The sequence below is a fragment of the Emys orbicularis genome, chromosome 16 (genome assembly GCF_028017835.1).
Source record: "Emys orbicularis isolate rEmyOrb1 chromosome 16, rEmyOrb1.hap1, whole genome shotgun sequence".
Classification (NCBI taxonomy): domain Eukaryota; kingdom Metazoa; phylum Chordata; order Testudines; family Emydidae; genus Emys; species Emys orbicularis.
The window spans coordinates 6,425,993-6,439,291 of record NC_088698.1 but is presented as its reverse complement, the minus strand read 5'-3'; the positions used below and the strand labels follow the sequence as shown (position 1 = coordinate 6,439,291).

The window sequence follows — 13,299 nt, the reverse complement described above, 5'->3', positions numbered from 1 at the left end:
TTCTCATGCCTGGTGACCCGGCTTACCACAGCGGTAACATTCCTGACTCCCCACAGTTTTGTGGGTAGGTTCTTGTGACACCTCATGCACCCTAGGGGATGCACAGATGGATTGCGCCTCCTTTGTAGCCAGGTCCATGGAGACAGCAATATCAATGGCCTTCTGTAAGGTAAGCTGAGCCTCTGTCAATAGGCACTTCCGTATAGCTTCACTGTGCAGGCCACACACTAACCTGTCACGTAGGGCATCATTTAACATCTCCTTAAATTCACAGTGTTCTGCAAGCTTCCTCAAAGTTGCTACAAATTGTACAACTGTTTAGTCTTCTTTCTGGTCTCTTTTGTGGAACCTATATCGTTCAGCAATTACCAGTGGTTTTAGAGAAAAATGGGACCCCAGGATTTCCACAATGTCACTGTAAGATTTAGTCTTTGGCTTAACAGGGTGGAGTAAGCTGCATAGCAGGGAGTAGGTCTTAGCCCCTACAACACTTAAGAATATTGGCACCTTCTTCTCTTCTGTAATGTCATTTGCAATAACAAAAAGCTCAAAACGCTCAGTATATACCTGCCATTCCACTATAGTCTCCTCAAAAGGTTCCAGTGGCCCTGTAAGTGTAGCCATGATTTTAGTTTGTTTGCAGTCAGTGCAAACAAGCCAGTTCTCACCCCCTTCCAGCAGCAAAAAAGGTTTGTTCGTTTGTTTGTTTGTTTTGGTACCTTAACTTCTACTTCCTTCTGTTGCTGGGGCAGCACAGAGATCCCATCCTTGTCGCCACGTTGTTATATCCTTGGGGGCAACAGTTTTAGGAAGAATCACTGAGAGCTGTAAACCTTGAAGCAGCCATTTACTGCTACACTCAGAACTAACCAACAGCCAGCCAAAACTGGCTGGGCTATCCCCTAATAATCTAACTCAGTTGCCATAGCAACACAAGATTCTATTACCATGACAACCAAATACACAACAGGTGAGGCACAGGTGTAAGTTAAGGCAGTAATGCAATGAGCTTACAAGCCTCAACAACTGTAAGACAATAGCTTAGCTAAACTTATCAAGGCACAAGGCCCAAAAAGCCTTAACAGGAGTAGCTAACCGGGAGTAACCCTAGATCATAAGACAGCACAAGGCAGAGTGCGGTAGGGACTAAACTGCTGACAGGTAACCACAAGATGCTACTTTATACCAGCTTGGGGTTTTTAAAGTTAGGAACATCAGCAGATGTCTGACCACAAGAATACCATGGTAACTGATTGACATTCCGGCTCATTCACCTGCACGTCCACCAATGTTATATATGCCATCATGTGCCAGCAATGCCCCTCTGCTATGTACATTGGCCAAACTGGACAGTCACTACGCAAGAGGATAAATGGACACAAGTCAGATATCAGGAATGGCAATATACAAAAACCTGTAGGAGAACACTTTAACCTCCCTGGCCACACAATAGCAGATGTTAAGGTAGCCATCTTGCAGCAAAAAAACTTCAGGACCAGACTCCAAAGAGAAACTGCTGAGCTCCAGTTCATTTGCAAATTTGACCCCATCAGATCAGGATTAAACAAAGACTGTGAATGGCTATCCAACTACAGAAGCAGTTTCTCCTCCCTTGGTGTTCACACCTCTACTGCTAGCAGAGCACCTCACCCTCCCTGATTGAACTAACCTCGTTATCTCCATACTGATTTATACCTGCCTCTGGAGATTTCCATTACTTGCATCTGAAGAAGTGAGGTTCTTACCCACGAAAGCTTATGGTCCCAATACTTCTGTTAGTCTTAAAGGTGCCACAGGACCCTCTGTTGCTTTTTACAGATTCAGACTAACACGGCTACCCCTCTGATGATTGACATATATGCTAATAAGCTTGAAGTAAAAGGATTAATAAGCTATGGGAGAAGGGCACCCCAGCATCAGTAGGGGGAGGAACTACAAATAAGGAAAAGGGGCTGAACCCCCTCCTGAATATGCATTAGGCAGAGTGGCATCAGTATAACACATTACAACAGCTGTGTCCCCGCCTGCATGCCTGGGGAGATGCTTGGATGACAGCCACTGGTGATGGTGAAGGGGAAGATAACTGACCCATCAGGCTGTTCAGCAAGGGCTGGGGTATTCTCTCTAGCTGCCTTGCTGGGTTAGAGTATTCATGACTTTGAACTGTATTAATAACATTATAAACAGTGTGTGATTTCCAAAGTGTGTGTGTTACAGCCATGCACATCTGGGCTCCCACTGAACAGTCATTCTGATAATATGGGGCCTGATCTAGCAGAACCTACCAAATTTCCAAGTGCTAACTGGGGAAACGAAATCCGTAATATAATGACTATACAATCGATAGATCAGGCAACACCTGCCCAGGGCTTTCTTTTCCCTTCTGTGCTATCTCCCACCACAGCATAGCAGATTTATCCACAGTTGCCGCTTGGAAGGCCAGCCCTCTAATTTAATTAAAGCCAGAGAGCTTCTCTTTAATACCATCTTATCCAGGTCAGGAGGGAGAGCGGGCTCAGCTGGTGCCGATGGCTCTGCCTCACAATGTCCGAAGGGGCTTGACAACTTTCAGTGGATCGCTGTTCATCAACAATAAAACTGGGGATTGTGGAGCTGCCCAGATCTACCATCCAGGTACAGTACTCAGTAGTACAGTAATCCTGGAGCCCAGGGCAGGGGCTGTGCGCTCTCTGCTCTGCCTGCCCCAGAGTGGATTAAGCACAGCTTACAGGGGCTCTGCTTCAGGAATGTGCTTGGGTGTTTGCTGTTGCTTTTGCTGCTGCAAAGGCAAAATGGGCTTTGCTTTATTTTATGAATAGATGCTTTTGTCTCCTACTTAGAGAGGCAGAACTCTGAGCAGCACAAGCACCAGCCTTCCTGGCCTGCCCCATGTGTTGTGTGCTCACTCTGAGGGGCCTTACACAATATGGTGCACAGTGAAGCAGATAGGCTCCAAGTGAGGAGGGGAGTGGGATGGGTGTACAGGCAAGGAGTCTCTTTGTATTATCCTTGTCCCGCCAGGTGTGTGGTGGAGAAATTGCAAAGGTTGGGATTGTTTAGGATGAAGAGGCCAGGAATAAGGACAGAGGTGGACATATCAGGAACTTATTTGGGCCAAGTCTCTGGCCTGTGTTATACAAGTCAGACTATGATCACAGTGGTGGCCTTGGAATCTATTAACCCTACTGACCTTTCTCCTAATGCAAGAACAAGGGGCATTTAGTGAAACTGAGGCAGCAAGTACAAAACTGCTAAAAAGGGAATTTGTTTTACACCATCATATGATTAACCTGCAGAGCCCCCTGCCATTTGATATTGCTGATGCCAGGATGTTGATGGGAATCATAAAAGCATCAGCCATGTATGTGGATAATGTGAAAACCCACATTTACATTAGAGAGGATTAAAAAAATTGGAAGGGATCTAAACCCACAAGCCAACGTTGAAAGGGGTCACAGTGAAACCCCATCAGGATCACCCACGGGGGAGTTCCTGTGCTTTCCGCATTAGCAGCTGGTGCTAGCGACTGCCAGCAACAGAAGATTGGGCTGCATGGGCCCCTGGGGAGCGGCCATGCTCAGAAACAGTATCTATGTGCTACGCAGAGCAGGCTGCATTCTCGGGTTTGTTCTTCAGTAAAATGCCCATTTTGTGGGGCAGGTTCTCCCCTGTGAGACTGGGATTTGCAGTGTGGTAATGGGAGAGACCTGCTTACCTTGTGCCTTTTCATTCCTGCCTAGGGCATGAGGTGCTGTCCAGCCTGCCTCTCCAGATGATGCTATTCTTCAATGTCTTCTACTTCCCATTCTGGTGCCTGTGCGAGGGGATAATGCTGGCATTAAAGGTACCATATAACCAGGGTGGTTAGAGCTGGGAAGATGAGTGAAGTCCCACCCAGGGCCGGCTCCAGGCACCAGCTTAACAATCAGGTGCTTGGGGCAGCCAAGGGAGAGGGGCGGCACCTGCGGCAATTCGGGGGTGGCAGGTCCCTCACTCCCTCTAGGAGCGAAGGACCTGCCACTGAACTGCCGCCGCCGATAGCAGCTTTTTTTTTTTTTTTTTTTTGCTTGGGGCGGCAGAAATGCTGGAGCCGGCCCTGGTCCTACCTAATGCGTTCCTTCAGTGCCCAAGCAACTGCACGCTTGCCCTTTCTTGCAGTCTGCCAGCCAAGCTGTGCCCAGGTCAGGGTTTATCAAGCAGAAAGGGTTTTTGTCGACAAACGGCCATTTTCCAAAAACTCTTTTCTCAAACTGACCTTCTAGAAAGTTTTTGTTTTTTCATTCATTTTTCCATGAGATTTTTATCAAAACTTTTCTTGAACCCGTTTCCAAGCCAGCCATCAAAATCCTTCGTTTTCCAAAACACACGTAAACACCAGATGGGTCCATTTCAAACCCTGAGAAATGGCAACTCCTGTCAAATGGCAAAACTTCTTGTGCGCTTCTTATGTTTCCATTTGGTTTAAATATCCCAGGCCAGGGGAGGTCCAAGAGACGATGTTTCTGCCTGATCCATCCCATGGGCAAGAAGCATTCCTCTGCAGGGTCCTGGGCCATGGGCAGTCAGGCCTAGTGGTGGGAGTGAGAGTTCCGCCTATTGGTTAGAGCTGGGTCCAGGGTGGGCAGAGTCTGCGAAATGAGCCACGGGTCAGCCCTGGAGAGACAGAAGGAGTCTAGCAGAGAAAGGTCTAATATGGCAGGAAATTGAAGCTAGACAAATTCAGACTGGAAATAAGGTGCAAATTTTTAACTGCGACAGTAATTAACCCTTGGAACAATTTACCAAGGGCCATGGTGGATTCTCCATCACTGACCATTTTAAAATTAGGATTGGATGTTTTTTTAAATGATCTGCTCTAGGAATTATTTTGGAGGTCAGACAGATGATCACAATGGTCCCTTCTGGCCTTGGACTCTGTGAATCCATGAATCTGGGCTTGCAGCAGAGCCAGACTCGGGGCAACCTAATGAGCACAGCTGGCCTGTAGTACACTGCCTGATGGGCTGGAAAGTCAGCAGACCAGCTGTTAAGCCTAGCAGCAGCAGTTGTCATTGTCATCGTCGCTGTTCATTGGCTGCTTGAAGCAATTGCCCATGGCTGCGACAGCCCCTGTCTTGCCTTGCCTCCTTCCAGCTAACCCACTTCTGACTCTTGGCTCCAATTTCTGATTTTTGGCTCTGACCCTGGGCTCCGGCACCCGGCCTCTGACTCTGGATTTAACCACTGGTCACGACTGCCCATGTCCCAGTCCCTGACAAGGGGCGCAGCGGTGGCACGGTAGCAGTAAGGGAGGCAGGTGAAATGGATGGAGAGTGAATTTATGAAGCGATGGGGTGGGAGGGGGTTGTGTTGGAGCTGGTGCCAGGTGTGGGGCTGGTGGGATGAAATGGCGATGGTCTGTCACTAATGCCCTCCTGTTACAGTACGGCCTGCTGCCCTGTTACTACCAGTTCCTCCTTGTTGCTGCCTTCCTGATTCTCGCATTAGCTGAAGGGTTACGCTTGTATCTTGGATACATTGGAAATCTGCAAGGAAAGGTAAGAACTGATTCAAGGCCTGAGCAGGCTAGTGGCCAGAGCATGGAAGCTACAGCTCCCCATCAAACTCTGCTTCATCACTTCAGCTCTGGAAAGCATGCTGGTCACAGCTCCCTTGCAGAGGGAAGGTCAAATATTTTCATTAATGACTTGAATAATGGAGTGGAGCATATGCTTATAGCATCTGTGGCTAACACCAAGCTGAGATGGGCTGCACTCATTTTGGAGGGCAGGGTTTGAATTCAGAACAACCTTGACAAATTGCAGAATTGGTCTGAAATTAAAAAGATGAAATTCAATATAGACCAGTGTAAAATACTCCCTTAAGAAGGAAAAATTAAATGCATAATTTCAAGAGGGGCAATAACTGGCTAGTTGGTAGTACTGTTGAAAAGGATCTGGGGGTTACAGTAGATAACAAATTGAAAATGAGTTTGCAATGTGATGCAGTTGGTAAAAAGTAGGGCTGTCAAACGATTAAAAAAATTAATCGCGTGATTAAAAAATTAATCGCGATTCATCGCTCTGATAAACAATAATAGAATACCATTTATTTAAATATTTTTGGATGTTTTCCACATTTTCAAATATATTTATTTCAATTACAACACAGAATACAAAGTGTACAGTGCTCACTTTATATTTATTTTTATTACAAATATTTGCACTGTAAAAAAGAAATATTTTTAGTATTAGTATTTAGTATATTAGTGTTTTTCAATTCACCTAATACAAGTGCTGTAGTGCAATCTTTATCATGGAAGTTGACCTTACAAATGTAGAATTATGTACAAAAAATAACTGCACTCAAAAATAAAACAGTCTAAAAATTTAGAGCCTACAAGTCCACTCAGTCCTACTTCTTATTCAGCCAATTGCTCAGACAAACAAGTTTGTTTTCATTTGAAGGAGATAATGCTGCCTGCTTCTTGTTTGCAATGTCACCTGAAAGTGAGAACAGGCATTTGCATGGCACTGTTGTAGCCGGAGTCACAAGATATTTAGGTGCCAGATACGGTAAAGATTCATATGTCCCTTCATGCTTTGCCCAGCATTCCAGAGGACATGCTTCCATGCCGATGACGGGTTCTGCTTGTTGACGATCCAAAGCAGTGCAAACCGACGCATGTTCATTTTCATCATCTGAGTCAGATTCCATGCCACCAGCAAAAGGTTGATTTTTCTTTTGGTGGTTCGGGTTCTGTAGTTTCCTCATTGGGCTGGTGCTCTTTTAAGACTTCTGAAAACATGCTCCACACCTCGTCCCTCTCCGATTTTGGAAGGCACTTCAGATTTTTAAACTTGGTTCGAGTGCTGTAGCTCTCTTTAGAAATCTCACATTGGTCCTGTGACAGGGTGCTGGGCAAAGGGTTGCTGATTCAGCCCTCTGTCACGCCAGCTTCCATTTAGGGGGATAGATTAGAGCTGGCTGGAGATAACTTGGCCCTAATTGGGGAGGCAGAGACAGCTGCCGCCTAATTAGCCTGGGGCTGTATAAAAACCTCAGGGGAAGGAAGCCAAGGAGGGAGCAGAAAGAAAGGGAAAAGGCAGGGAGTAGAAGCAGGGAGCTAGCTCTTTTCTGCCTTCAGATGGTGAAGGGCTAACTGTTCATGGTGAAACGGTGATAAGAGCAAGCCTGTGAATGAACTTCACCAATGGAGACTCACCCCAGGGTCTGAGCGATTTTTGTGGACTTAGCAGAGGCAGGAGCCAAGGGGGCCCTGCCACACTCTGCTACAGGAACCTTCTTTGCATTTTGACAAATCTGTAGTGAAAGTGTTCTTAAATTGAACAACATGTGCTGGGTTGTCATAACATGAAATATATGGCAGAATGCAGGTAAAAGAGCAAGAGACACACAATTCTCCCCCAAGGAGTTCAGTCACAAATTTAATTAATGCATTTTGTTTTAAATGAGCATCAGTGGCATGGAAGCATGTCCTCTGTGTGATGGGTTGGACCCCCCGTCTGGGATGTCAGCTGATGTACTGGGGTTTCACTGAGCTCCTCCTGTTTCACCAGCCTAGGCTCCCTCTCCCTGTTTTGCTGAATCAGGCTCTCCGGCCTCTAGCAGCACACACAGGTAGAGACGCACCAGCTGTAGAATCACACAGGGGCTGCAAGCAGCTCTCTATGGGAAGACTCGGCTAGGAAATTGCCCAGCACTCAAGTGCAGCTTCCCTCTGGAGAGTACACCCAAGATGATAATGTCTTGCACTGTATAAAAGATCTGCGCCGCGCAAGCTCATAAAAATTTGCCCTCTCCCTCAATGTGGAGAGAGAGCTGCACAGCTTCTCCCTGCCTCCCAGATATGAATTGCACAAACTGGGTTATGTTATAAACAAGAAATAAGTTTTTATTAACTACAAAAGGTAAATTTTAAGTTGCTATAAGGGAAAGCAAACAGAACAAAGCAGATTACTGAATAAATAAAACACACAAACTAAGCTTAATACACTAAACACACAGGTTACAAAATGTAGTTTCTCACTCTAAATGTTGTTTAGGCAGGTTGCAGAGTTTCTGTAGCTTAGAGTTCCAGTTATTTCTCTTTACAGAGTAGACTCCTGTCTTAGTCTGGACGTAGCCCTTTCTTTTCCCTCAGCTTAGTTCCTTTGTCTCTTCAGTACTTTCAGCAGCCTTTCTTCTTGGGTGGGAAGGCAAAAGACAAGAGTGTTGGATTGACTTGCTTCCCAGTCTTAAATAGAATTTACATAAGGTGGGAAGCCTCTGTTTCCAGTGCAAAAGTACCAGCAGTGTCTGAGGTGGTACTTTACACCAGGTGATTTTATCACTTGACCTTGCAGTGTCAAAGCAACGTCCCAGGACACTTCTCAGGAAGGAGACGGATTAGTATCTTCAAAGTCTTATTGTTTCCTCCTAATGGCCCATCAAGGCTGATGGCCTGCTGTCTGGTGGGTGTTTCCCAAGTACACACTGATTTGTAATTGTTACATAGTCAATATTCCTACCTTTAGATACAGAAATGATACATGCATACAAATTGGATAATCACATTCAGTAAATCATAACCTTTCCAATGATATCTTACAAGGCCCATCTTGCATAAAATATATCTTAGTTATGCCATATTCATATTATAAGCATATTTCTATTAAGAATATGCAGCGTCACGTCACATTCTGGAATGGTGGCCAAAGCATGAAGAGGCATACGAATGTTTAGCATACCTGACACATAAATACTTAGCAATTCCAGCTACAACACTGCCATGCAAACACCTGTTCTCATTTTCAGGTGACATTGTAAATAAGAAGCGGGCAGCATTATTGCCCATAAATGTAAACAAACTTGTTTGTCTTAGTGATTGGCTGAACAAGAAGTAGGACTGAGTGGACTTGTAGGCTCTAAAGTTTTACATTGTTTTGTTTTTGAGTGCAGATATGTAACAAAAAAATCTACATTTGTAAGTTGCACTTTCACGATAGAGATCGTACTACAGTACGTGTATGAGGTAAATTGAAAAATACTATTTCTTTTAGACTAACAGACGTATTGGAGCATAAGCTTTCGTGGGTGAATGCATCTGACGAAGTGGGTATTCACCCATGAAAGCTTATGCTCCAATACGTATGTTAGTCTATAAGGTGCAACAGGACTCTTTGTCGCTTTTTACAGATCCAGACTAACATGGTTACCCCTCTGATACTTGACACTATTTCTTTTGTTTATCATTTTTACGGTGCAAATATTTGTAATATAAAGGAGCACTATACACTTTGTATTCTGTGTTGTAAATTGAAATAAAATATTTGAAAATGTAGAAAACCATCCACAAATATTTAATAAATTTCAATTGGTATTCTATTGTTTAACAGTGCAATTAAAACGGCGATTCATTGCTATTAATTTTTTGAGTTAATCGTGTGAGTTAACTGATTAATCGACAGCCTTACTAAAAAGGCTAATATCATTCTGGAGTGTATTAACAGGGATATCATCTGTAAAACACAGGAGTAATTGTCCCACTCTACTCAGCCCTGGTGAGGCCTCGGCTGGCGTACTGTGAACCACACTTTAGGAAATGTGTGGACAAATTGGGGAGTCCAGAGGAGAGAAACAAAAATGATCAAAGGTTTAGAAAACCTGCCCTCTGGGGAAAGGTTAAAAAAAGTGGGCATGTTTAATCTAAAGAAAAGGAGCCTGAGGGGGGATCTGATCACAGGCCTCTTTAAAATTTCCCTTAACATATTTGAAGACTGTTATCAATTATTAGCCATGTCCACTGAAGGTAAGACAAGAAGCAATGGGTTTAATTTGCAGCGAGGGGGATTTAGGTTAGATATTAGGAAACACTTTCTAGCGATAAGGATAGTTAAGCTCTGGAGCAGGTTTCCAAGGGAGGGTGTGGAATTCCTACCATTGGAGGATTTTAAGAACAGGTCGGACAAACACCTGTCAGGGATGATCTAGGTTTACTTGGTCCTGCCTCGGGGCAGGGGGCTGGACTTGATGACTTCTGAAGGTCCCTTCCAGCCCAACATTTCTGTGACTATATGAAAAGAAGATAAAAGTACATGAAATACTTACCCAATTTATCAAAGTACAAAATCATTTGCCCCTGCCCCCATCCCAATGTTCTCTTGCCATGAAAGTGATCATTGGAGTTGCCATAGGGAAGTTATGTGATTGCAAATGGAGGGAAGGAGTGGCCAGGTGCCAACTAGTAGCAGGGACATGCCTATGAGAAGAAATATGTTAAGAGGTGGTCCTCACTATGAATGATATTGAGACCTGAAGCCCAAGAATAATTCATGGAAATTAACTGGCCAATATTTTGGATTAATTGAATAATAAGCCTGGCACCAATTCCAACTCCTTTGCATCACTGTAAAGAAAACAGCTCTGTCTTCAGAAGACAGCCTGGGATCCCCGTGGACTAGGGAGAGTCCCAGTTGCTATAAAGCAGGCATAGTGGCCTTTACATCATCTCCTTTCCCCCTTGGGTGTAGGTGTTCCAAGGGTAGGATGGAGTGGAGCTATAGCATGATCACTAGCTGGAGAAACAGTCACGGGGTGGGGGAGCTGTTGTGGCTGGTGCAACTCACAGCAGCCCTTAGGCTGCCCTAAATTATGCCAGGAATTTTGCGCTCCTCCCCCTACCCCCCGAGCGGAAAAGTGGTTTAGAGTCACCTTCCTACATATCCTGGGTCCTCTGCTGAGCTCAGTCTAGTCTAGGTTAAGGCACTTATCTGGCTCTCCTCATCATAGTATCCGAGTGTGACAGAATATACCCGTTTCCACACCCTACACACCACTGTAATAATCTCTGCACAAAATATGCCTTGTGAGGTATCATTTGAAAAATCATAATTTGCTGATCATTATTGTCCTGGTAAAATATGTGGCAACCTTGTATGTGAAGTTTATCAGATTCCACTGTATGGTGTTATTAACACATGTTCCAAACAGAGGTTGGCAAACAGGTCTGTCTCAAACAAAGGAATGTGTGCTCTGCTTAATTTGCATTTAAGCCATAAACACATCAAGTGGGGCAGAAAAAGAGGGGAAGACAAAGGAAGTTCAACCAGGTGAGGGAAAAAATAGCAGGGTTTCCTTCCACATAAATCTCAGCTGTAAATGTTTTCAAGAGGGGGACTGAAACTATAAAAAGGAGAGACAAACATCCCAAGGATCCCCGCCTCTTCCTGCCCATTACATTCACAGCACCTGAAGTGACAAAGAAAGCATTAATTGGATTCTGGGAGAAGGGGTCCTGACCTAAGAAATGTGGTCAGCAAGACTGCTGAAAGCATGTAATGAGAAAACTTTGCTTTGAATTTAACAGAGTTTGTTAGGCACCAGTTGCATTTTATCTTTATTTTTCTTGTAACCATTTCTGACTTTTATGCCTCATTACTTGTACTCACTTAAAATCTCTCTCTTTGTGATTAATAAGCTTGTTTTATCTAATCCAGTGAGTTTAAATTGAAGTGCCTGGGAAACCCCATTTGGGGTGGCAAGTAGTGTGCATGTTATTTCTATTAAAGAAATAACGGACTTGTAGTGTCCAGGAGAGGGCTTGGCAGTACAGAACAGACATATCTGGGGGGGAAATCTAGGGCTGGGGGGTGTTGGGGTCACTCTGCAGTAAGAACCAAGGTGTGGCTGGCTATCTGAAGCACACACACAGACACAGCTGGGTGTGACTTGCATGCTAGAGGCTGTTTGTGACCAGTCCAGGCTAGAGGCTACAGCAGCAAGGCATTGTAAAGGGCACCCCAGGTAGGAGGGCAGGGGTGACGAAGCTACTCATTGGTCTGGATTGTACCCTGGGTATGTCTCACTGAGCGCCTCTCAGTCTTGAATGTATTCATTTGCACAACCCCCTGTGGGGTAGGAAGCACTATTATCCTCATTTTACAGCTTGGGAACGGAGACAGATGGCTTGTCTGGACAGCATGTGGCAAGCGAGGGTGTAACTTACCTCACATTAGCCTGCCATGCATTCACTGATGGTGTGGACCTGCGGCCGTGCACTAACAGTTCCCTAGTGATCTTTGATCTACTTGTATTTCAAAGCCCACTATGAAACTTTTAGTGCACAGCAGCAGGATCCACGTGGACACTTAGTGCTCAGCAAACCCGAGTGTATATCTATCTTGCACTATTTGTCCACACAAGCCCTAAGTGACTTGCCCAAGGTCACACAGGAAGTCAGTGGCAGAGAAGAGAATTAAACCCAGGTCTTCCGAGTGGCAGGCTAATATCCTACTCACTGAGCCACACTTCCCTATCTCAGCAAGACCTGTTAGTGGACAACTTGAGTCAAATACATTATGCACCCAGCTGTACTCCGCTTTGGGGCAGGAGTCCTGCAAGATCTGTGGCTGGGCCCCACTGGAGGCTAAGCAGACAAGCAAAGGGAGAGTGAAATGCTGAAGCATCCTTTATGGCGATGCTCAGGGGGGAATGGCCAAGTTCTAGAGCATAGAATTCCCAGTCCTGGGCTCCAAGTCCTACACAGTGTTCTGTCTCTCGCTTCACACATTCTCTTGAGGTCACAGCCCCAAAGCCTCGGCTGCGTGCTGCTCTTTGTAGCATTTGCTGTGGTGTTTTCAGTCTTTCCTCTCAGCTTCCTTTGCTTCTGCAGGTACCTGAACTGGCTGGATTCCTGCTCCTATCCTTCCTGATACAGCTCCCCCTCCTGCTTTTCCTCCTCATGGATGAGCACATCATTCGGCTGCCCCTGGAGACAGCTGTGCATATCATTTACCTGGTGTTTCTTGCCTCTGAGATCACAGCTGCCTTCTTTGCACTTAAAGTGATGACAAGGCAGCTTGCTACACAGTTCTACCTGAAACAATTTGAGGATGCAGGCAGACCGCGGCAATCAGGGCATAGCATGAGCCAGGGCAGGGCAGCCCATCCAGGCAGAAGCGGCCAGCAGGACAGAGAAGGGAGTTGATACTATGTGAACATGGTCCCTATGCAGGAAGCCGCAATGCCAGAACATCCTCCTGCATTAAGCGCCCATTGACTGGAAGTATTTTTTCTGGGAATGCTTTAAAATAAATGTCTGAGAGATACAGCTGGCCGAGATGAACATCCTTCCAGTTGTGGGAGCTTCAGGGCTAACAGGGTTAATTCAAGGGTCTTTCAGATGACTGAGCCAAAGTTGGAGAATGTTGGTGCTGAAGTTGGGCACGTAAATTAAACTGGCTTTGACTGACCGAAGGGTTTAGCACCCCACCTCTGACTCCAGGGGGCTCAGCACCAAAGAGAGGCTGCCAGAGTCAT

General features: G+C 45.3%; 1 protein-coding gene across 1 annotated transcript; it reads left to right on the top strand.

Annotated features, from left to right (window-relative positions):
- The first annotated feature begins 2,528 nt into the window (after nt 1-2,528).
- On the top strand, nt 2,529-12,967 carry LOC135890540 (transmembrane protein 17B-like). The gene is made up of 4 exons (XM_065417961.1): nt 2,529-2,634; nt 3,741-3,844; nt 5,424-5,537; nt 12,653-12,967. The coding sequence occupies exons 1-4, from the start codon at nt 2,529-2,531 to the stop codon at nt 12,965-12,967; spliced, it is 639 nt and encodes a 212-aa protein (XP_065274033.1).
- The last annotated feature ends 332 nt before the right edge of the window (nt 12,968-13,299 follow it).